Source organism: Lycium ferocissimum, chromosome 11, assembly GCF_029784015.1.
Source record: "Lycium ferocissimum isolate CSIRO_LF1 chromosome 11, AGI_CSIRO_Lferr_CH_V1, whole genome shotgun sequence".
NCBI classification, from domain to species: Eukaryota; Viridiplantae; Streptophyta; class Magnoliopsida; order Solanales; family Solanaceae; genus Lycium; species Lycium ferocissimum.
Genome location: NC_081352.1, coordinates 42,086,723 through 42,112,675, shown reverse-complemented (window position 1 = coordinate 42,112,675; position 25,953 = coordinate 42,086,723). Strand labels below are relative to the sequence as shown.

General features: G+C 33.0%; 1 protein-coding gene across 1 annotated transcript; it reads right to left on the bottom strand.

Moving 5' to 3' along the window:
* Positions 1-24,600: 24,600 nt before the first annotated feature.
* On the bottom strand, positions 24,601-25,557 carry LOC132036243 (ethylene-responsive transcription factor 4-like). The gene has a single exon (XM_059426523.1). The coding sequence runs from the start codon at positions 25,485-25,487 to the stop codon at positions 24,825-24,827; it is 663 nt and encodes a 220-aa protein (XP_059282506.1). The 5' UTR covers positions 25,488-25,557; the 3' UTR covers positions 24,601-24,824.
* Between the last annotated feature and the right edge of the window lie 396 nt (positions 25,558-25,953).

Below are 25,953 nucleotides of genomic sequence, written 5' to 3'. Positions count from 1 at the left end.
GATATATACCCAATTCGACTTGTTCGGTCGGTTCGATTTATGAGTAATACCCAACCGTATTCGAATCGAAAAACCATAATATTTGACAATTAAATTTGTAAACCGAAATCGAATTGTATTTTCCAAATTGAATTATCTGAATTGATTCGAATCGGTTCAAAAATTCGGGTTGAACTGATTTGTGCACAGGCCAACCTTAGAGATGATTTTATACAAAATTGTGCAGCAAGCAATAGGTCTGTAGTCTTTAATTGTCACTGGACTAGCCACCTTAGGCACTAAAGTGATTGTAGTGCAATTTATGTTTTTACACATTCTCCCAGTCTCAAAGAACTCCTTGATAGCTTGGCATAAATCGTACTTAATAATTGGCCATGCCCTCTTGAAGAAGTGAGGACTATACCCATCAATGCCTGGAGCTTTATCATATTCAATCCCATTAAGACCCTCTCATAGCTCCTGATCAATAATATCATCACACAAACCATTTGCTGAGAGTGACTCAAAACAGGCCCTTGTTTCATGACTCTCTTATCAATAGCAGGAAGAGGGACAGCTGATGTTCCCATTAAACTCTTGTAGAAAGCAATAATTTCTTCTTCAATGTCCTTAGGATCATGTAGCTTTTTTTCAGATAGAGACATGAGTTCTGCAATCATTTTCCTTTGAGTTCTTTCTTTCATAATTGCTCAGAAGTACTTGGTACTACTATTCCCCAACTTAATCCAGTTTGCTCTTGATTTTGTTTCATCACACTTTCCTCCACCATAGACCATTTTTCCAGTTGTTGTACAAAACTCTTTCTTGTGCCACTAAGCTGTCAGTGCATTGTGTTGTTAGAGCTGCCTGTACCACTTTCAATTTCATTCTAGCATTATTAATATACTGCCTAATGTTCTTGTATTCTCTAGCAATAAGATCCTTAAAGTGAGGTTTCAGACACTTAAGCTTAGCCATATATCTCTCATCTTCCATCTTGACAAGGTTTAGTTCCATACTTGGCTAACAATGGTCTCCAAGGAGCTGTGATCAGCCCATATATTGAAGAATCTAAAAAGTATAGCTCCACTTTGAGGTGTTGCACATGGTTGCAGTATCATAGCTGAGTGATCAGAGATCATGGGAACATCATACTCAGTCTGTTCATGGCCCCACTGCATCATTTATTCTGAATTGCCAAAGGCCCCGTTTATTCTACTCCAAATCCTATCATTACCTGCCTGGTTATTTGACTATGAGAAGTATTCACCCTTCCATGCTAATTTTTGTAAATCCACAATCTGGACACAATCAATAAAATCATGAATTTCAGCTGCAGTCACAGGATTCCCCATAATTCTGTCATTCAAGCCCAACACAGAATTGAAATCTCGCCATACAAGCCAAGGCTTTGAGATCCCAACTGCCACCCTGCTTAGTCCTTGCCACAGGCATTTTCTCTGTTCCATACTATTGAATTCATATACTGATGTGACGTATAGAATAAAATCAGTTGACTTGCGTCTTACCAAGCAATGCATAAACTGAGCTTTTTCCTCCAAAAGTTGTACATCATAGTAGTTAGGATTCCACAACACCTAAATCCTACCATTCACAGCTTGAGAGTAATTATGTAAATTGTTCCATCCATGTACCAATTTATTAAGAACATCATCAGCTCTATGGGACTTTACTCTAATTTCTACTAAACAAGCAAAAGTAATCTTCCTACTAGCTATATAATTCTTCAGTTCCTTCTACTTATACCTTTTATTTACACCCCTAACATTCCAACACCAACCAAGTCATGATGCAACACTGGAAGGCCCTGCTATATCAGGAGGCCTGGTACTTTGTGCACATCCCTCATTACTCCCTTTGGTCACTGAAGTTTTTCTAGGAGTTGTGCCCTTATTAAGCACAGGAAAGTTACTCAAATTAAACTCCAAATTACAAATTTCCTGCTTATCCCCATTGATCTGTCCAAAGGTCCTTCTTGGGAATCTTGACTTGTGTACTTTGCTGTTGTGCTACCCCTATCATAGAGGTAGTTTGACTAACTTCTTGTTGTACAATCCCTGAATTAGTCTGAGTCCCCACCTGAGTAGGTATCAGGCCCCTTATTCTTCCATTCCTGTGTGATTGCTCTGCCTTGCCTTCTTCTCGTAGCTGGCCTAGGTGGTGGGTAAGGTTAAACAACTTTTGGAGCACATTTATGTCCCACTACCAGGCATTGATCACAGAAGTCGGGCTTCTAATCATATTCAACTAGTTGTGCAAACTTCTCCCCATTGTGATCAATAATGAAGATTTCACTAGGCAAGGGTTTAGTGACTTTAATTTCTATCAGCATTCTAGCATATGAAATCCTAGACTGTTTAGACATGCATTTATCTACAAAGATAGGGGTGCCCACCAAGCTAGCAGTCTTGCATAGAGAACCATAAGCCCAATAACTCATAGGTAACTTCAGAAACATTACCCGCAAAGGTATTTCTGATGGAAATTCCACACTAAAATCAAAGCTAGGACTCCATGGTTTCAAGCTGATAGGTCAGTTATTAATGGAGTAGGGTCCTGAGTAGTAAATCTCATTCATGTCTTCAACTAATTGAAACTTAACAACATAATAGCCCTCATCATGATAGAATACAACAGGATCGGCTACTTTGTTCCATGTAGTCATAATATACCTGCACATTGCATTATAGCCTGGAGTTTCACTTAGGAAATATGCTATCAAAGCACATCTCCATTTCTGAATCTCTGGTTCTACCTCAGTCTTCTCAAGTTGTGCAACGAGTTGCCCCTCAAGCACCTGGGCAGATATTGTTGACACCCAATTTTGTCCCTCCTTTATTTAATTTACTCGGGCTTCTAAATTTACTGACAAGCTAAATACCTTATTTTTCATTACTACTACTATTAATATCTCTACTCTTATTTTCAACCATTATGAGCATTACTTTATCACAAATTTTAAACGGTTAGTCATCGTTTCATTTTCGGGTTCGAACTCGTTAAATTAATTACAAGACAACATTTTGATAAAACCTTATTAACTACTAATTATCTTCGCATAATATATATTGTATTAGTTATCAAATTAGAAGCCCGAAAGAAGTTAATTAAAGGAAGAAATGGCCATGGAAATTCAGCCAAATTAAGCCAAATCAGTCCATATATTTAAAACTACCAGCCCATTTCTCAATTACCCGACCAGCCCAACACCTCTCAACACCGACCCGACCCATTTTTAAAACCTAAATCCCTATCTCTCTCTCTTTTCCTCAGCCGTTTCCCTCTCTCTCTCCCTGCACGCCGCATCTCCCTCCTCTCTCATACGCTCCCTCTTTTGTCTTTCTCATCTCTCTCTTTTGTCTATTTTTCAACCAAAACACAGTTCCCTTTCAACCATGGCAGATTCAAACAATGCCATTTTCGTGCAAACACTGTCTCTTTCCTCTTCCAAGCAAGAAACCACCTTTGTTTTCAACCATGGCAGACCTGTTGCCCCTACTTTCACAAAAATTGTCCTTCTCGTCTTCAACGTTCGAGTCAACACAAGACGACGAAGATTTTCTTTCTTTATCTGAAAAGCTGCGGATACAAAGCAGAAGTTTTCAGATTCAACGGAGGGTTTTGGATTCATTTTCGATTTTTCAACCCGTGACACCCTTCAAATCCCGCCCAAAAATTTGAAAACAAAAACCTTAGTCATTTTTATCACCTATATATACAGCCTTAAGCCATAGCCGAAAGGAGGGTTTTTTTGGGTCGGGAGAATACTCTAAATTTGGTACCACTTTATCCCTTAACATTTCTGATAAAAGCATTTTCTGGGTTTTTGATTTTGAGACTCTTGTTCTCGAATCGTTTGTCGAATTCGAGCGTAGATTTGGGAGACCTTCGACTACCCGTTCAATTGCACACGCAAAAGGTAACACTTGATACGTTTATTGTTTTTTCGGTCTTTAGCGCCGCTTTAGTTATTTAACCATGTAGTTCCCTGGTCATCATGTTGTCTGTTCGATGTTTGGATGCTGTTAGGGTAGGTTGATAATTGCTTAAATGAATTTAAAAGATGTATACTGTAATTTGGATGTTTAGACTGAACTTCAAGACTTAGAACCGATTTAGAGTCGAATATACATAGGATATACAATGGGATACCAAGGTAAAAAGAATTCGATATACACTTGATATACATACCACAGTATGTATATTGTGTTTAGGACTGAAACAGATTATGCATTATCTCACTATTAGCTCAGTTGCAAGAATGGTTAATCTCAATTTGCCACCTAACATGTTTAGCTTATTGTCTTAGTTTGATTATTAGATTAGCCTTGCTGTGTTTTCTAGTCTAATCTGAGTTCTGCTTCATAATTGTTATTATATGTGTAAATCAGTTCATTTTCTTGGTATTGTTTGGTTTAGTCTAAACCTATCCATACTTAATTTAGCTAGTCTGCGAGCCTGTTCAGGTTTCCTCCCTGTTTAGCGTGACTGGTAGTCTGGTTGAGCATGTGCAGTCACTTATCCCTGATTGTTCAGGCTGTTTGCATTTAAATGTTGTTTAGCTTGGTTAAATGTAGTCGAATATGGTTTATCCAAGCCGGCATGAATCAGTAGAATGACTACGTGTTTAGGCACAAGATAACCTGTTCATTAATCTCACTTGTCAATGAATTAATGGAACTCTGAATTCTATAGCTTAGAACCTTGCATGCTGCTGTTCGTTACAACATGGTGTGATTCCTCCCTTCACGTTGTCATTTAGCTATGTAGTATGGCTTGTTAGTTTGGTACCTAGTTTCCAGTTTGTTTGGATTTATCAAAGCTTTATTATGTCATATGCCTCCATGTCCATTCCAAAATCCCTTCCCTGCTTGACAGTCTGCAAAGAGTGTTTCATTGTTTAAGTAGACAATCTCGAAGGATATTCAAATGTGCTTGAGCATCTCATATCCCCTCCTAATTAACGAAGACCAATGTCCTTTGTTTTGTTGAGTTTATGACTGGAAATGCGACCAATAGATCGCTATAGTCCTTTATCAATTCCAGAAGCCATTTTCTGTCTTGCTTATATTCACGGGCTGTGGTGATTTTAGCCGCTCTATTTTTTGCTTTGAACAGTAAGCTACTGCCCTTTTAAACTGAGTTTCGGCTATGATCTTAGTTAAATTTCAGTTTGCATTCTGAGCTGAGTGATTATTGTGTTAGCTGCTGAAAGCATTGATTTTAAATCCACTTAGATGCTTTCAAGTTTGCAAATGGTGTGTCTTTGTCGTGCGTCCCAATCATGCGTAATTGTGCGGTGTCTTCCTTGGGGTTTATTTGTGGCTATGAATTGAATACTCATGTTTACTTTATTTTGTTTACTAGCTTTTGGTGTTATAAAATGATTTACGTCACTATCCTAACTCTTCATCATTTCTTTCTTTGTTTGACATGTACACCGGAGCCGAAGAGTTTCATTTTGAGACTCGACGACACCTCATACGAGCCCGCATGTCATCCATCATCGACGCTCCCTTACATTTCCCAAGCAACATATTGAAGAGCATTCCTATAACTTGTGAAAGTCGAAGTTACTTTCATCACTTTTTTTCGTTGTCATCTTTGCTTATACGTCGGTGTGATTGAGATTGCCATGTGATTAATCTTTATGTGTCTTGTATGTCTGACTTCGGAACATGACTAACTGTTTGAGACCTAAGATATTATAATTTATCACCAAGTTTCATCTAAGGCTTGCTTTAGTCAACAACAGGCTAGTTACTATTTTACATGGGATATAATATTTAGGTATAAGGGAATTGAGCATGCAAATAGTTATTTATGTTGTTACGAACTTTATCCTTTAGGCGGGAATTCGGGTAAATGTTTTCGTTAAAAACTGTATTGCATAAAGCAGCTATCACTTTCTCACTGGTCTAACTTCCTTTGAATATAAACGATTTCTCAGGTCACTAATTCAAGGCTATACTTTTTATTAAAACAAATAAGTTGTTAAAATTCAAAAGGTGCAGTACGTTATTTGCAAAGATTCTGCCCATATGTCTTTTGTAAAATAGCCTTTCCTTAAAATTATTTATAAAACTTTATCTTTAAAGGCATTATTATACTTCCATCTATAACTTTAGCGATACCTACAAAGCTATTTTCTTTTCTATAATATTAAATTTACACTTAGCCTAATTAAATTTAAGTCCTGTTTCGGATTAACCATCATTAGTGGAACTTAGAGGATGCCTAACACCTTCCCTCTAGGTTAGTTGAACCCTTACTCAGAATTTTGGTTTCGTAGACTTTAAATCAACTTTAGATAATTACTTTAATTAACCTTAGGTGCCCTAATTCACCGTAAATAATTAGGTGGCGACTCTTTAACTTTAAATAACCCCGGAATTACCGGGATGTTATAAACTATTTTGACCCCGGTTAAAATAGGGTATGACAGATATATAGCTCAAAGCCATACCCGAAGTAGCAGAACGATTGTTCTTAAAAAAATTGACCCACGTAGGACCGTGCTCCTCCATATGACCAGTTTTATCCTGGGTAATCTCCACCTCCTTCGATTTAATTGCAAGTCCAAAGATCTGAAGCTCCAACCACCTAAGTCGGAGACCTAATCGACAAATTCCCTATTCCATTTGCTCCCAAATCCCTAATTGGTGTATCACTCTCACTAGGGGTCTGAGAAGGAGTAAGATTAAGCTGTTTACTTACCCCAAAGTTAGTGCCATCCCCAGTCCCATTTGGTGTATTACTTGCACCAATTTGAGGTGAGGTCTCAACTCCCTCAACTGTATCACTCGTAAACAGTACCGGCGGGATGCACGTCCCCACTGAGCTACCAAACGTAATCACTGGTACTTTTCGAGCTTGTCCACGTCCACGACCTTGTCCTTGTGGCTGCGATTTTTTTTTTTTTGGCCGTTCGCCAGGGTTGTACTAGTTTCGGTGTACGTTAAATATGGTGCGCCCAGAGCATAGCTGAAAGAGTCCCTATTTTGCTTTTCACTTAGGTCAATTGGCAATAACTTTTCTCTCGACTTCAGAAAATTAGTTTTATGTTGCTTGGTGATCGTGTTCCTGACAACTAATTTTACTTTTAAATTCATATTACTTCTCCAACTAATAATTAGAGATATTATTGTTATTATTATTACTATCGTTCATCTTTTAATATAGTTTTTTTCAAAAGAAAAATACACGAAGCCAACTAAATATAGGAAAATAGTTTTTGAAAAAATATTTCAAGGAAAACGTTTTGCCATGCAATATTAACTCCACCGTACCAAACCTATTCCAGTGGACTTAAATTTTTCTCTAACTACCCTAATTAGGTGCAAGTATCCAAACCTAGCTAGCTAAGAGGTTAATTTTTTTTTTCTCTCTCTTACTATATGCTAGGAATTCAGGAGATCAGATTTTGGATGAAATTTGAAACTTTGACCTAACTATATATGCATATGCACTCACCATGGTTAAGGACTAGTGAAGTGATACCAAACATAGCACATGACACTCAAGGGTGTGGTCTAATAATTAATGAAGGGTTGAGAATCATGCAAAGGCGGACCTACCCCTAGAGTAGGGGGTCAAATGCCCAAGGTAACGTCGGAAAAAAATATGTATATATGTGATGTGTATATTACTATTACATATAAGCGCTGATCCTAATATTTTGTCGTCCTCACAGTCCTTAAGAATCCTATAGGAATCCTACACCTGGCTATTGCTGTGCAAAAATTTTACTCCATGTAAAGTTATGTGGGATAGTGTTATTTTTAGACAAGTGGGTTGTTGGTCCCACCTAACAACTCTATACCGCTCTAATTTTCTTCATATCTCATTTTCTTTTTTACGGTTCTTCTTTTAAGCTTTTTCATTTTCTCTTTCCTCTTCCTTATTCATTTCCATGCTCACTGGTGGCCATCTTCGTTTTTCTTTTGGAAAAAAATACGTTATCCTTTGAACACTACTAAAAAACTGTCAGAATTCGACGAACAAAAAACCCACGGACTGCTCATTTTGAAAAACTGACGGAAAACCGATGCAGTGCGTCGGTTTTATGTATTTCTAATTATTTATTTATTTTTTTAATTAAGAAACCGACGGACAACGTCGATTTTTTCCGCAGAATTTTGAAATTATATTTCGGCCAATTTTTTTCACAAAAACCGACGTCCCACGTCGATTTTTTTTTTTAAAAAAAATTAATTAATTAAAAATCGATGGATAACGTCAGTTTTATTTTTAAAAATATATTAAATAATTTATAATTCATTTTGTTTTTTAAAATATTAATAAACGAATTTTTTTTAAAGAAACCAACAGACTGCGTCGATTTTTTTTTTTTGGTCAAAGGCTGGTCAACATTTTAAAAAAACCGACGGACCGTGTGGTTTTTCCGTCAGTTTTTTTTTTTTTTTTTTTAACAATATGATAGAAACGGGTTTGGCATATCATTTGCCATCTTCCCCAAAAAAAAATACCCACTTCTCTCTAAAATAAAAAACCCTCACCCGCCGCCCACCTCCCTCCGCCCACGCCCTCCACCTGCTAGTAGCCGCCGCCCACCCGCCGCCACCTGCGCAGCCCAACCCCACCTACGCCAGCCCCGTTTTTAACTTGTAATTTGAGGTAATTTCTTTTAAATTAGGGCTTTTAAAATTCTTTCAATCTTAGTTTTATTTGTAGAGTTTAGGCCTAATGTTAGTCTATTTAGCTTTGTTAAACATCATTTGTAATGTTATTAATGTTGAATTTGTGAAAAAATGTAGACTTTATTTGACTAGTTTACTTTTCTTTTTTCTTTTTTTTTTCTGCTTGAGATTATGCTATATTTTATGTTCATTGTCAGTGTATTTGTGTTAGCTTAGTTATCATTGTTTGTAATATTATTGATGTTGAATTCGTGCAAAAATGTATACTTTATTTGACTATTTTTTATTTTTTATTTTTTTTTTGTTGGGATTGTGCTATTTGTTAGAATCCATAAGTTAGTAGAATTTTTATTGAGTATTCAAAACTAGAATTGGTTGATATTGTGCTTTTCAAAGTTAGAATTATTAAGTTATAATATTTCTATAACCTCAAAACTAAAGTGTAGACTCTATTTGACAAGATTTACCTTTTAATTTTTAGAATTGGTTGGGATTGTGCTTTTCAAAGTTATATTAAAGTTAGAATCCGTAAGTTATTAAAGTTAGAATTGTTATTGAGATTTCAAAGTTAGAATTGGTTGGGATTGTGCTTTTCAAGGTTAGAATGTTAAGTTCTAATATTTCTATAACCTCCAAACTAAAATGTAGACTTTATTTGGCTAGATTTACTTTTCAATTTTTAGAATTGGTTGGGATTGTGCTTTTCAAAGTTATATTGAAGTTAAAATCCATAAGTTATTAAAGTTAGAATTGTTATTGAGAATTGAAAGTTAGAATTGGTTGGTATTATGCTTTCTTAAATTATTGATGTTATATTTACGAAAAAATGTAAATTTTATTTGACTAGTTTACTTTTCATATATATATATATATATATATATATATATATATATATTATTAAAGTTAGAATTGTTATTGAGAATTGAAAGTTAGAATTGGTTGGTATTGTGCTTTCTTAAATTATTGATGTTATATTTACTAAAAATGTAAATTTTATTTGACTAGTTTACTATATATATATATATATATATATATATATATATATATATATATATATATATATATATTTGCTTGAGATTGTGCTATTTTTTATGTTCATTGTCAATATATTTGTGTTAGCTTAGTTAGAATTGGTTGGGATTGTGCTTTTCCAAGTTATATTAAAGTTAGAATCCATAAGTTATTAAAGTTAGAATTGAGAATTCAAAGTTAGAATTGGCTGTGATTGTGCTTTTTTCAAAGTTAGAATTGTTAAGTCATAATATTTCTATTTACTTTTTAATTTTTAGAAATAAAGTTAGAATCCATAAATTATTAAAGTTAGAATTGATTGTGCTTTTCGAAGTTAGAATTGGTTGGGATTGTGCCTGCCAAAGTTATAATAAAGTTAGAATCTATATAATAAAGTTAGAATCCATAAGTTATTAAAGTTAGAATTGTTATTGAGAATTCAAAGTTAGAATTGGTTGAGATTGTGCTTTTAAAAATTATTGATGTTGAATTTGTGAAAAAATATAAACTTTATTTGACTAGTTATATATATATATTTGCTTGAGATTGTGTTATTTTTTATGTTCATTGTCAATGTATTTGTGTTAGCTTAGTTAGAATTGGTTGGGATTGTGCTTTTCCTAGTTATAGTAAAGTTAGAATCCATAAGTTATTAAAGTTAGAATTGTTATTGAGAATTCAAAGTTAGAATTGGTTATGATTGTGCTTTTCAAAGTTAGAATTCTTAAGTCATAATATTTCTATAAACTCTAAACTAAAATATAGACTTTATTTGACTAGATTTACTTTTCAATTTTTAGAATTAAAGTTAGAATCCATAAGTTATTAAAGTTAGAATTGTTATTGAGAATTCAAAGTTAGAATTGGTTGGGATTGTGCTTTTAAAAGTTATATTAAAGTTATAATCCATAAGTTATTAAAGTTAGAATTGTTATTGAGAATTCAAAGTTAGAATTGGTTGGGAATGTGTTTTCTTAAGTTATATTTTAAGTTAGAATTCTTAAGTTAAACTATATTTCTATAACCTCAATAATTTGTGAGTACATTTTTGTAGATGGATCGTATGTGGATGTATAATATAAATAATAGTGATCGTGTGGGTGTACATGATGAATTTGTTGACAAGTTTATCACACATGCAATGTCACTTCACCCTTTTCAAAATGAAGGGGTAATTAGGTGTGCTTGTTCTCATTGCTTAGGTGTAAGAAGTATTTGAAACCGGAAGCGGTTAGGGTTCATTTATATAGTCGTGGGACTTACGTTTTAGTTTGGATTTCATAATGGACTTATGTTTTATGCTTTATGGACTTATGTTAAAACTATGTAGAACTAGTTAATGGTACTTTTGGTTGGACATTTAAATATTTTTAAATCGTGGGATAATTTATCCCACGATTAGTAACCAAACAAAGAATAAGGCGGTACTAAATTTTTATCCCATCACTATTTTTGCTTACCCATCATACCAAACCATCCCTAAAAGTAGAAACTATTGAGAGTGTTGAACATGAAAGCAGTGATATCAATCAAGATTGAATTATCTTTCAAATCTCTTCTATGTATTTGGTTAATTGAGAATAACTATTCTTCAGCATAAATTATATATGAAGAATAAATTATTCTTGAGGTTCATTTTGATGAATTTAATTTTTCCTTAATTTCATCTAAAACTATATTTAAATCATCTTATTTAATTAGCTTAAAAATTTGCCAAATGAAATTATAAATGAAATTAAAACTTAAAAGACATCAAAATAAACACATTTCTATCTATGAGTAAAGAAATTATATGCTCACAAAAAAGTGTAATACAAATTATATTTCTTTAGTTAAATGTCTATTTTTATATCTTGAACTAGCACGGGCCTCATGAAACTAGTATCTTAAATACGGGGTATGTATTTTGATTGGCACCCTCATTCACAAAGATTGGGTAACTGCACAAATGATCCATAAATGCGGGGTTCGATTCCCACTCCAGCATCTCCACTCAAAAAAATCCAATATTTATGTAGCCATAGACAGTAGTGCCCCCACTACTCTGTCCTGGGTCTGTCTCTGGTATCGTGATCGAGGTCTTATGTTCAAATTCCAACACTTCTCATTTGTCTAAGCTTGGTGTAGTGGCGAAGCCAGACATTTTATTAAGGGTGTTCAAGATTTGAAAGAGTAAATGATCAATTTTTTTATAAGTAGATTCATTGTTATGTTGTTCAACCAAGCGATTCTGCCATGAATGATTTCAACATTTATTTCTAATCGAGACTTTTTTATTTTTTTTCTATTGCGTTGCTTTTATTAATGAAATATATGGACTACTGTATAAAGTGAAATACTGGTTGAACAAAAGAGTGAGTCTAGATTTTTATTGGACACTGATCGGACAATCAAAGAAAAAAAAGGTTACTAAAAAAAGTACGACTTATTTATCGATTTTAGTTTTGGGTTTAAAGTTATTTATTGACTTAGCTTTTTTTTACCCGTCGAAAGTGCATCCTATGTTGGATAAATTTTTTTAACGCGACTATAACTCTGTATTGATAAAAATTGCAATATCCAGAAAGTTGACTAATAATTAAGAATCATAGGTAAACGAAAATTAACTAACTAAATAATTGTATTTGTTTGATGCAAGGATAGTGCAGGTTATCTGTAACTCATTAATGTATCCACGTAGCCTGTAGTGGTGTGTAGCTTGTGATTTTTGAGAATCAAATCTGTCAAAATAAAACAAAATAACGTTGGCGCCGAGAATCGAACTCGGAACCATGGACAGAAAATGAACACCCTTAATCATCGCGCCAAAGACTTGGTACAGTGTTCATATTTAAATACATATCTATTTTAATTAAGCAGAATTAAGCTCTGCCCCTTGCTTGGTGTTTAGAGTTACCCGGTACTTGTGCTTGTGACAAATAACAGGTATATACATCCCATAAAATTAGTCGAGGTGCGTGTACGTTACCAGGACACCATGCTCATAAAAAAAGAATACCAAACATGGCACGAGTAAGCAAGCTGATTTGTATATATGATTGCACATTGTATGTTCATATTCTATGTTTCCTAGGAAGGGTACTAATATAGCAAGGTGGGTAGGGTAGATAAAGTACTATAATTGAGCTTGATCTATTCATATATCCATATAGGGTAGAGCTGCTACCCTAATTGCCAATATTCTTTCTAGGGTTAGGTGAATTGTTGTCATAGATTCACAAGAAATGGTATGTGAAGTGGGGAAGAGCCAGTCTATACTAAAAGTGACCTATGCTTTGTAATTTTATGTAGATGCATGTAATATAGTATAATAATTAAGAGGTCCCCCACATGCCATTTCTATGACCTACTAACTCATCCAATCACATATATATTCACTTCCAAGCTATAGTTCCATCCCCATCACTAGAGAGATGTTCATTCTCGTTTGTTGGTTTTATGAAAGTTAGATATGAATGAGTGCTGCTAATGGGACAATAGCCCCATACTATACTACTATAGCACTCAAGTAAACTTTAATTTGTGCTGGGGCATGGCTCAATATTCCTTGAGTTGCCTTAGTTTGCACACTAGTCTTCTCATATACAGTGGCGTATGAAATTTTAGACAAGCAATGTATAATTGCAATTCGGCTTGTAAATGAGATTGAATCTAGACCTCTGGTGTGTATTATTTTTTGAGAAATAAAAATTGTTTACTCATATATAAAGAAAATTTTTATGAAGGGATGTCGGATAACATCTCTTATGTATTTACTCCACCACTGCTCGTGTATAATTGTACGTGTGGCCACCTTTGGAAATATCGCTTGTATGGTATTTCTTTCATGTCGCGTTTACTAAAACTCAAGCAGTTTGTAGACAACTGGCTTCAGATGTGAAACTTTGAGTATTGAGAGATACTCTTCTTATTCCCAATAAGATGACTTGGTAACAGATCGGTTCTTTCAAAATGCTGGCCCCATTTATTCTGCTCGCAACAATTCAATGAATTTTTCTGGTGAGAAAACAATATTGTATTAGATATTCCATCTTTTGAAACCAACACTTTTGAGGTGTATTATTTATCGTACAATAATTTATTTGTCTATTATGAATCTGTGGAAGCGATAAACTTATTTGATTTTAAGTTATTAATCAAAGAGATTTGACTTTGCGATATAATTAGCTCAGCACCAATATTCAAGAATCTCGGGATTTCGAGAATTTCTGTTATACATGTGTTCCTACCCTATTTTCTTGATTCATGAAGATTGAATCAATCAACTTTTTCACATTTCTTATCATAGAATATTTTTTTCGGACTTCTATAAAATGGCAAAAGTATGGGTAGACGTACAAATGAAAGGAGAAAAAAAATGCAAAAACTAAAAAAGTCGAGTACTTGTTCAATAGTAGTTGCTATCACCTCAGAAATTGAGAGAAGTACTTACTACTAATTCTTACTAACACTTGTTTATGGATCTTAATTAATTCCTATTGAGTTGGTTGGTCCTTGCCCATGATTCCACTAATTTACAAATCTTTTCGCTGCTAGAATTCTGAATAGTGATAAAAGAAAGAAATATAGTGAAATAAGTCTTAAAATACCAACCTCATAACAGAGTTGGGCAAACAGCCAACAACTACAATTATTTTATACCTGTTCTTCTTTCAACAAGCACATATAAAGTTTAGACTAAAGCACGTACATTGTCTTGATAAAATATATACTTGCATTAGTAGCACATATATAACAATTTGAATTTGAGGAACCATCATGTTACCATTTGTTCTTTCTACTAACGAGCAGATTGGTTTTCCTTACAAGATTTTCTAATGGTACTGCACATGAACTTATTTTAAAAGCGATGAGAGTAAAATAGTGCCAAATTTCGGGAGAAGGGATGCCTCCTCACAAAGGAGATCGCACTGATCAGTCCAGGGAAATTGTTTACAAAAAAAAAATAGGTACACGCAAAGTCGTAAGATTAAATATGTATGGGGGTTGACATAAGCCCAGCAGTGGCAGAGCAACATAGACAAAAGGGTGATCAGTAACATCCTTCATCGAAAAATTAAATTGTGTATATTGCATCTTACAATTTACACATACATGTCAAAAATTACTTTTTATGAATATATGTTAAATTGTGAACACCTTGATGAAATTAAATCCTGCACACCCTTGACAAAATTAAATCTTGAGCATCCTTGATGAAATTCATGACTTCGCCACTTTTACCAATTGCCGGAAGGTCAAGAAAGTTGGTGGTGTGATACAACTAAAGATTTTGCTTGAAACTTGTCCAATAAGAAATAAATGAATTCCTAGATGATCCAGACAGTGGAAATGTCATGTTTTTGACGTCAACTGCAGCTCAAAATGTATGAACAGTTGCTTGATGATCTTGTATTAAACTTCTGAAGGATATAGTTGTTGATAAGATGTTGTAACTGAATATGTAAAAGGTGGCTTCATAATTGAAGGAACCAACTTGGACATCAGCAATAAATTACGTAAACTACCCAAAAAATCATTGTTTCGTTCCTTGGAGAATTTATGTACGTAAACGTATATTTTCTTGGCTTCCGTATGGGCCTCAAACGTTTGGATAACCTACTTTGGGCTTCCAAACCTAGACCATCAACCCCATTTTTTTGTGCTGATTTCCCTTCAAAGGCGCTGGTCTTTAATTTTTGTCCTCAAATTCTTGCCTTTATTTTTGCCCTTCGCCTAAAAGAATGGCAGAAATATCCTGAGGTTCCGGGTTCGAACCCCATTCGAAAAAAAAAATTTTGCAAGGTGAGATTTCGCAAAAAATCTGCTTTGTAAGGCAGAATTTAGTTATGTCTCAAGGCAAATTATGTCTAATAAGGCATAACTTCAGTAGTTCTAATTAATATCTTATAAGGCAAAAGTTTTGTCTTTAGGCGTAACTTAGTTATGTTTTAAGGCGTAACTTAGTGATGTCTTAATGCATAACTGGGCATAACCTCTGCCTAAGTTATGCTTAAGGCATAATTTTTGCAACACTTTTGCCTTGCGATTTTTTTTTTTTTTTTTTTTTCTTGAAATTTGGGTTTCGAACTCAAAACCTCAGATATTTTTGACCCCTTTTTTAGAAAAAGGCAAAAATTAGAGACCATCAATTTGAGGGACAAACATTAAAGACCACCCCAAAATAGGGAGAGTCGTGCAAATTGCTCCATCAACACGTATCAAGCTGGTGGTAAAAGCCCGAGCCCAAATCTAGAACCGTCTCTTTTACTAATGTAGCCAGGTAGGTACTATCTTGGGCCGGTCTACGAAGAGAGGAGGCCCATGGGCTATGAAAATAGGAACAATGGGCTACAAGGACAAATGAGAGAGAACAAATGCACAAATAGCCGATTTCAAGACTCTCAATTAAACAATGGCCAGATTTGCAACCGCCTTTAAATCAACTTGAGGAGCAAAGGTATTAAGTTGAGATGTACGTATTTGAAGTTTGGCTTATCAAAGTCAAACTTCAACAATTTGGAACCAAATAATTTCAATCATTTTTGCACGAAAGTTCAAACTATATATGACTGAGCGTCAGATAGTTTTTCATGTAGTTCAGGGTATATTCTAAACTTCAAGCATTTTTTCTGAAGTTTCACTTGACAACCCTAACTTTCGATATTTTAGCCTAAATTTTGGCTTTCGAGGAGAACTTCACGGATGATTGTGGGGATTAAGAAAGAGAGACAATCATAATTGAATTTACACCTTTTATGTAAAAGATTTGATCCATTATCACTAGACAATAGGTGTTGGTTAAAATGAACATGTGCTTGCTCTCACCTTTTGTACTATTTCAACTATTATAAGATGATTTGCGCCATTATATATCTATAATAGTTCAGTGAAGCCCGTGCTGAACTCAAGCCCAAGATCAAGATAATAATGGACTTCATAATTTTTTAATTAAAAAAAAATGTGTACGTTTCTTAGGCACCACTCTTTTAAAATGATCGCTTCTTAATCATGTATTATTCATTAGTTTTTTGATCATATAATTAGATAATTTACTAAAAGAATTGTTATAAGAAAGCAAGTTTGCTAGGAATAAACAGGAATCAAAGAGACATAGACAACTTGATGTTTAATAACATAATTTAAAGTATGCAGAATGATTTCAAATTGACTATAGTCATAAATTGAAACGGACATTTTTATATTTTATGAATTTGTGAGCATATTTAGAGGTAGGAATAGCATGTTTTGCTATTCATTGATTAACTACTCATAATTTCATGTGACGATGGTTTATGCTAAAACAAATATGGTGATTAAAGTCTAGGTTTAGATAAAATTCAAAATAAATTGAATTCTTTGATTTAGTTTAAGAATTGATTTAGTTTGTCATTAACTCATTGATGCTTTATTCTTAAAAGAAAACTTCTTTACTAAACCAATTAAGGATTACAAGATTTATGACAAATTAAATTATTTGCAAGAAAAGAAAGATGTGATTATCAATATTTAATAATTATGGGATTGAGGAGGTTATAACTTGGTAAGAATCTTTTTTCTTTTATATCCCACTTAATTAAGCAAATTGAATAAAATTTAAAGGTTCTTTTTCTTTTATTTTTTAATATTTTAATCTATTAATTGTTAAAAAGTTTTAAAATTAGTTTCTACTGTAGAGTTGTGCTAAATCGTTAAATCTAACTTTATATTTTTAGGATAACTTTTTTTTTTTTTTTTTTTAAAAATAAGATCAAGAGAAATTTAATGGTATTTTAAGAATTACTAAAGAAAATTTGATCGACAGAGTACTCTTCTGGTACCAAATGTGTTCTTCACAGTCAGAGGCGGATGGAGCTCTATAACTTGGGGTTCAATTGAACCCCAAATTTTCGATGCGGGATATAAATTTATGTGTAAAAATTTACTAAAATTACAATAAATAGTAAATTTAAACACATAACTTTAGAAATATAATGGGTTAGTACTAAAAAATTAATATGTTGAACAACTAGAATTTAAATTCTAGATTCACCTCTGTTCAAAGTTATTATTATTACTATTTTAGATTATCTTTGTGCATAGTAATTTTTATCAGATGACATCATTACTATTAACAATTTTTTTAGCATTTTAAAGGGCTCAAAATTGATTAAATTGACCAAATTGATTGTGTCAACCTAAGTAAAAAATGAAATAAAGTAGGGACAAAAATAAGACAAATAAAAAAGATATGCTTGTCAAAAAGGGTTTCAAAGTATCTTGATTTATGGGGACATACTTTGATGCATGAAATAATAAGTGACAACTCTAAGGATAATTTAAAAGGCAAATCAATTTGGTTAGGCCAGCCAAATAGTTATAATATAACTAAACACTACAAAACTCATTACATTACCCTTTATATATAGTAGTAATATTCGTAGTTTTCTAGAAATGGTGTTTGTTACTGTACAAGTTTTTAACTTTTGATGTAATTTTTCAATCTTTACTTTAATATTTCTTCTACCATTGTTACTCTAATATATTGTTAGATTAAAAAAATCAGGGCATCATGCGGAATTAAATAATTACAAAACTTGAGTAACGATAAAGCAGACGACACAAAAACTATATTAAAGAAACATAATATTTAATATTTGGTCAAATGACCTACATATTGGAAAAATTAATATAAAACATAAAATCCTATTGAGAAAATAATTTCCTTCTAAACAAGATTTTTTAATGACTATATTGTAGATGCTATTATATTATGAATGAGAAGAATAAATCTTCTATTTATAAAAATTTAAATCTTCTCTTATAAGAAAAGAAATAAATATGATAGAATTTTTTTCTCTTTTGAAGTAAAACATAATAATGATAAAATTTAAATAAGATACTAATAAAATCAGGGCAAACTCCATATGAGTCAAAGTTTAACCCATTTAAACTTTGGATCCAGTCAAGGACTGCGAGCTAGGCAAAGGACTACAACCTAAATCCAATTGTATCAGATATTAGAGTGAAGAGTGTTGTGTTCAGAGTAGATAGGATAACATATAGTGGGATAATAGCACTTGTCGTTCCTCAATAATTGACAAATTCTTTATTTTTTATTTTTTATTTTTTATCATTGTGGTATTTGGCTAAGCACGTGGAACCTTCGACTTGTGACTTTACACAAGTTTATCGAATTACCAACCATTGCACTACTTAATTATTCATATATAATGTTAAGCTTGTATTGTTACAAATATTTGAGGATAATATAATTTTAAAAACATTCTAGATATAGCATATATATTTTCTACATAAAAGATCTAATAACCACATACGTCTTGTTAATTGAAGATTAAATACACAATAACATATCCCGTGTAATTTCACAAGTCCGATCTGAAAAAGATGGAGTGTACGCAGATTTTACCCCTATCTTGTGAGGTAATGAAGTTATTTTTAATAGACCCTAGGCTCAGAAAAACAACTCAAAACAAGTCGAGGAAAAAAAACTGCAAAGAAGATTAAACGTACTTAATCAAATATTCACAAGGGTCAAAATTAAAATTTAACAATAATCAAGGGTTTAAAATGCTACCTAAATAAAATACTACTACTCCCTCCATCCCAATTTGTTTGACACTTTTATATTTTTGAGTGTCAAATTTTTTAATTTTAATCGTGTGTTTGTACATAGAATTTTTAAAATTTTCAAAATAAAATTTATATATTTGAAAGTTATGTTAAAGTACTATAAGTCATCATAAATAATAATTTAACATATTTAAAAGACGTATAATAAAAAATTAACTCGTTTAATTCTCGAAAATCTGAAAGTATCAAACAAATTGCGACGGAGGAAGTAATAATTAATGTGGATATGATCTGATATTACCCACTACTTTATTTAACCATTTCATTTAACAAAACAAATACTTTATTTGATTGGATCGAGTCAATGTGATAGCACATTGACTATTACTTTTCAAAAACGTAAAACAATATATATCCATCTGACAGACAGCACTTTAGTTTTGAAAGGAAGAAAAAGAGGTGTGGGGGCAGCCGTAGCCGCCCGGCCTCTCTCACTCAATGCAAATGGCAGTCTTTTAATGGCAGTGTTCACGTGAGACCTGGCGATTAAATACGCAATTGTCTCATTTAAACCCCCGCCACCGCTGATGTGTATAGACAGAAAATTAATTTTATAAGTTCCGAATTTTAAAATATTCACCCTTAATAATTATTAGATTCTAGACATATATTTTTTCTGTCTCAATTTATGTGACATGTTTTTCTTTTAATTTGATTCAAAAAAATATTACATTTCTATATTTAAAAATAATATAACATTATGAGATACTCTTTCTATTTTTACATTTTTTTTAATCTGTGCTAAAAAAAATGTCACCTTTTAATATTGCATTTCTATATTTAAAAATAATATAACATTATGAGATACTCTTTCTATTTTCACATTTTTTTTAATATTTGGAGATCATTTAATTTTATAGAATGATTTACTATCACATAAATATTTAAGGTTATTTTAGATCAAAATTTCAAAAGTATTTTTTTTTTTTATAAACTCTGTAACAAATCAAACATAAATTGAGACGAAGAAAGTAATTTATAGCTACACAAATATTATGGCTTGTATTGGATAACATTTCAATTTTTTTTTTTAAAATTACGCGCTTTGATGTCATATAAATTGAAACGGATGGAGTATGAATTATTCTAGCTCGGCCCCTGGTGGTGGGACCCACGTGCTGCGTACCTTTTTTGAGAGGGAAAAAAACAAAGGTGGCAAGGCGGCGATTGATTTCAATGTGTCGACACGTTGCCGTTATGCCCCACGCGATTCTGCGCCCATCTAGCGCCGTACCCACCACCCTCCCACGTGCTTTCTTGTACCTCTTTTTGTCCCCACCCCCCCACTTCCCTTTCTCTCACGCACTCGAGCGGGCGTGTTGTTCTAAGCATCTTTGTCACCGCTTTGATATTTTAGCTCAAAGAGTTTCAAGAAATTGCTAGAGTTAAATGAAATTTCAGATGAGCAAAAAATATTCTATGATACATAAACGAATTTTATTATTCCTTCTGTCTCGATTTATGTCGCTTTTTTTGTTTTGAGAAATTGATTTAACTAATTTTTAGAGTTAAATTGATATATAGCTTTTTAAAATTTAAATATTAATCAAAATTTATATATTTAAATCTAGAAAAAATTTCTACATAAATTATGATAGAGCAAGTTCCTGGAATTTTCCTTCAAGAACCTTGCATTTTGCAAAAAGATTTTTTGTCGAATACACAGATGATTTTAAGATTTATGATTGAAGTTTCAACCCTTTCACCTTACGCATATGTTGTGTTAGATCCAAATTTTATCAATAATTTTCTTCTTTTTCCTTTCTCTTCAATCCACGTATTGTTACGCTAAACCAACACACACAAAAAACTTAATTTGTCAGCACACAATATATCCAACAATCTCTTAATTATTCGAATTAAGTGCCATATCACAATCATTAACACTTATGGACTTGCTTGGAAAATCATTATGTCATCATCATCCTAATTTTTATGGCTACAAAACTTGTTGCTGGGGATCTTTGTCACCATTTTATATTCTACGAGTTATTTGTATTTCGCACCCATAATATAGTCGGAGTGGATTGATTGTGGTAGTTGAACAAATAATTACATTATGTAGTCATAGAGAGTGTAATTATTTTCCTTTAATTAATTTTATTAACTAAATCAAATTTGATTAGATATTAAAATTATATAAGTACACTAATTATTTTTTTTCCTTTAATTACATCAAATTACATATTAACTAAATCATTACTCTATTTGATTAGACAAATATATTAAAATTATATAAACAAGGAATACACCCATTAACAACATATCAACATACTTACACTCTCTTATGTATTTTCAAACAAAATAACATCTTCACCCAATACACCCCATAAGTAAATGTAGAATTAGATAAACTACAAGTTCTTAAAAATAAATCATAAATTTCATATTTTTCTAAGACACATTTATTGGAATATGCCAATATATATGTTGAAAAATATATTTGTGAGTTATATAGTTTGAAAAATCAAGACATAATTTAACATTTTATACATTTTACCCTTATTTTTTTGCTTATTAAGTCCAGCGAAAACATGACGGAGGAGTAAACAAAAGAAATGAATTTTGATCTCAATCCAAAATCCCCTATTTAAATACTCACGTATTTGAGATTAAGAAAAATGCTTAATTTAAGAGATTACATGAAATCTATAAATAATAAAAAGATAAATAAAAATTGGAAAAAGAGTAACTTGTACGCGGATATAAAAAACTTATTAATTTAAAAATGCCATAATGGATCCGCCACTGCCAATATATCTCACCAACCATTTATTTACTGTCCAGCTAGTTACATGAAATCTTAACTTGTACGCGGATAATACAAAAATGATAATAACCGCTCTCCTCATGGCCGCCGCATGGCGCATCCATAGGAAACCGCTTCATAAAAGAAAGAAAAGAGATAAATGTATTCCACAAATTGCGGCTGCGAAGGAAGTAACAAAGTCCAACAACGTGGGACCTATAAACCCGCTGTCTCCTTCCTTCCTTGCTTCTTACGAACATACATTATTATCCACACTTTCTACGCTCCCTCCCCAATATCCAAATGATTCTTCTTTAATTAATTAAAATAAAGATGGACGGCAGGAATAATACACGTGCCGTCCACCTTAGACACGACATGTACCCTTTCCACACGGAAATCATATTACAGTGTTTTGGTTGCTGTGTTACCCAATACTATTACTGCCACCACCAATTGCAATTGGGATGGGGGCGCATATTCTGTCTGCCTTTAACTCCTTATCTCTTCGTCGGTGACTTGTTACATTTGTTTGGGGAAATAAGTACATATATTTTATGATAAATATTTATTTTTTCATCAATTGGAGGAGTTAAATTCTTCCATCTTTATTTATATGTCACTATTAAGTAGACACAATTTATTCTTTTTAAAAAATAATTAAAATTTATGATTTAAAATAAATCTTAAATATCCGTGTAGTTATAAGGCCATCTCCAACCATTCACTTTAAAACTTTACTCCAACATGAAGTAAGCTAACTCCAACCATTGCTCCAGTTTTTACTCCAAAAAAGAAAAAAAAAATTATACTCTTCTCTCTCTTCTATATTATATTATTATCTTTTATTTAAATTTTATTTTCTTATTTCCATTAAACAAATCCTATCTTTTTTTTTTATTTTTTACATATTCATCCTATATATTTCATATTTCTTTCTTATATAACCATTTAAAATAAAATTATTTTATACCATAAATTTTTAAATAATATAATTTGTAAGCAAATATTATAGATTATACATATTAATGGATAATTCAAATAAAGGTGAAATCATTGAGATACAGGATAATTCAATACATATTACATTATGGTAAAATTTAGTTTAAATACTACTTAAATATTCAACTTCCATCTAGTATGCTCCCATAAATGATCTATTAACTTTCAATTTTACATAAAAATAATATATGCACGAAAATTAATTTATCAAAATTATACATCAAAGTTAAGATGTAAAATTAATATTATAAAGATATTACATAAACATAATTAGGCATATATAATATGATAAATTAAAAGAGTTAAATAATAAAAAATAATAGGGAATAGTGATGGAGTGGATTAATAGTGTCACTCTAAATTTGGAGTGAAACTGTTCGCCCTCCAAAATGGAGGCAAATTTGCAACTGGGTTGGAACAAAATTCCTCCATCTTTAACTCCAAAATGGAGTTTGGAGGTAAAAATGGAGGTAGGTTGGAGATGGCCTAAACATTTTATTAAAGTTAAAGGCAACAAATTTAAAATTAAGTTATTTCTATTTACATAAAGATAACATTCTTTTTTTAACAGGCTAAACGGAAAATATGACACGTAAATTTTGACAGAGATTTATAAATACAAATTAAAAATTGAACTGGCAAATATAATTATTTTACTATAATTAAGTAAATACAATATGTCAAATAAAATCATATATAGTACTATTGTAAATATTGTGCAATCATTGCTAGTAAACTTTAACCTATTTATTACCCAAAAAAATTAAGTATTTATATGCACATTAACATTTTTTTCCCCCTCCCTTTTCATTTATTTTGATCTTAAAAAAATGTGTCAGCCCTCTTTCGATTCATTTGGTAGCTTTTACAACTTAATTGACCGTATCACGTAGTATTAAAAAACATAGTTTATAAATGTGAGTTTAACTTAATTCTACAAAATTCGCTATCTGTTCACCTCTCTTTCTTGCCGTCAGATTCGTGGAGCAACTTCACATTTCAGAATTGACACCTGCTACAATGGCGCTTTCAAATCGATCTACTCTTGGGACATTAACATATTGTACCAAACTCTACTAACAAACTGTATTTTTCTATTTGTCAAATTCTTCATTAGTCTCACAGATGGCCAAACACCACCTACTTTGACATTGCAACCAAAAATATGAATCTGGATGGAAGTTGAAATGCTTTTTCCAGTTTTTCTATCTCACAAAATATTACGTAGTTTACAATTTTTTGATGTCTTTTTAAATTGGTTTCGGATATGGCCGGCAACTTAAATGTATTTTTCTCAATTGAAAAATTGCCATTTTTAAGACCTGTGGGGAAACTTCACCACCCACCTCTAAATTTGAAGCTTGTGCAGTTTTAATGAATCTTATCCATCGTTACTTGCCTTCATTTAATAATAATTAAAAGATCTTAAAGGACTGGAATGATAAAATATAATAATAACTCTCAATAATAGGTCGCCGGATCTGGAAGAAACAGAACATAGAAAAAAAAAACATGCTTGCACATTAGTAGCTGAGAAATAGAGTGAAGATAAACACTAGATAAAAATTGAGGAGAAAACACGAATTCTCTCATTAATCATAAGGTCTAAAAAAGGATTTGAGTTACAAATGGTAAAAACAGCATAGAGAACATCATAACAACCCCTCAGCTGCAAAAAACAAACAGATCCTTTTAGCGTATATACAAAAATCAGCCATTAGTACTCTGTCACTCTCTCTCTCTCACACACAAAATTACATCTGATTAATTATCGTCGTCATCAAATTAAACTAAACTTCCATGGGTGGCGCAAGGTTAAGGTCAAGATCAAGTCCTCTTTTCCCAACAACACTGTTCTCTTCCACAACAGAAGACGAGTCCGACACACTAGGAACAGCTCCAGCACCGACACCGACACCGTTAAACTCCATCGCTACAGGCGCTACCTGGTAAGGCAACTGACCTCTGTTAACAACACCTGGCCGCCACATAGAATCAAAAAGCAAAACCGGCTGGCCGTTTGGTAGAACGGCCACCGTTGGCTGCTGGTGGAAAATCGGGTACCCGTTTCCACCAGCACAGACGCCGCCTTCACCAAGACGACGCGTGAGATCCAGCTCTAGCGGAGCGTGAGGGGCGTGAACACCACGCGCCTCACCAGTCTCCCCGCTAGAGCTCTCCACGGTGCTGCTGTGGCTCGGGCTCTGATTCTCAGACGGCAAAGGAAAGTTCGTCTTGGCTTTAGGCCCACGGAACTCTCTGGCCGCCGTATCGTAAGCCTTCGCAGCTTCCTCAGCAGTGTCGAAAGTACCCAACCAGACCCGACTCTTCTTACCCGGGTCACGGATCTCAGCTGCGTATCGACCCCATGGCCTCTTTCTTACACCTCTAAAGTGAACCTCCTTAACTCCATTCGCCTTCACATTATTACTAGTTTTATCCTTGACAGCCATATTTTTTTTTTCCAAAACTGTTTAAAATTCTATGTGAAAGACAAAGGGTGGTTTGCTTTAACATTGAACCATTAGGAGTTGTTTATATAATGGAGGGAGGAAGGGAGAGTAATGACGGGGGTGTGGGGTAGGGGCACGGTCAACAAGGGGTTTGACTAGAGATGAGAAGGCGCCGCCCAAGTTATAGAGAGAGTAATAATAATAACTGAGAAATGGGGATGTCACGTGGCACGCGGTAGACAAAAGCGGTTTAGAGATGTTAATTGCCGGGCCTGCCGGCTTTATATTTACAGATTTTAGACGGCCGTTTTGTTAGGAGTGATGTAATCCTTGTTTATTCTCTACTCCACGCATGTTGTGGACACGTGTTAGCTACTGTTTTGTACTACAACTTGCGTAATTTTGTTCCATAAGATTCGTTTAGATTTTCCCTTTGCCAAAATTGGTTGTAATCATAATACCAAAT

What these genes read in the sequence shown, in the direction of transcription:
- LOC132036243 (XM_059426523.1), bottom strand. Translation starts at nt 25,487, where the DNA reads ATGGCTGTCAAGGATAAAACTAGTAATAATGTGAAGGCGAATGGAGTT.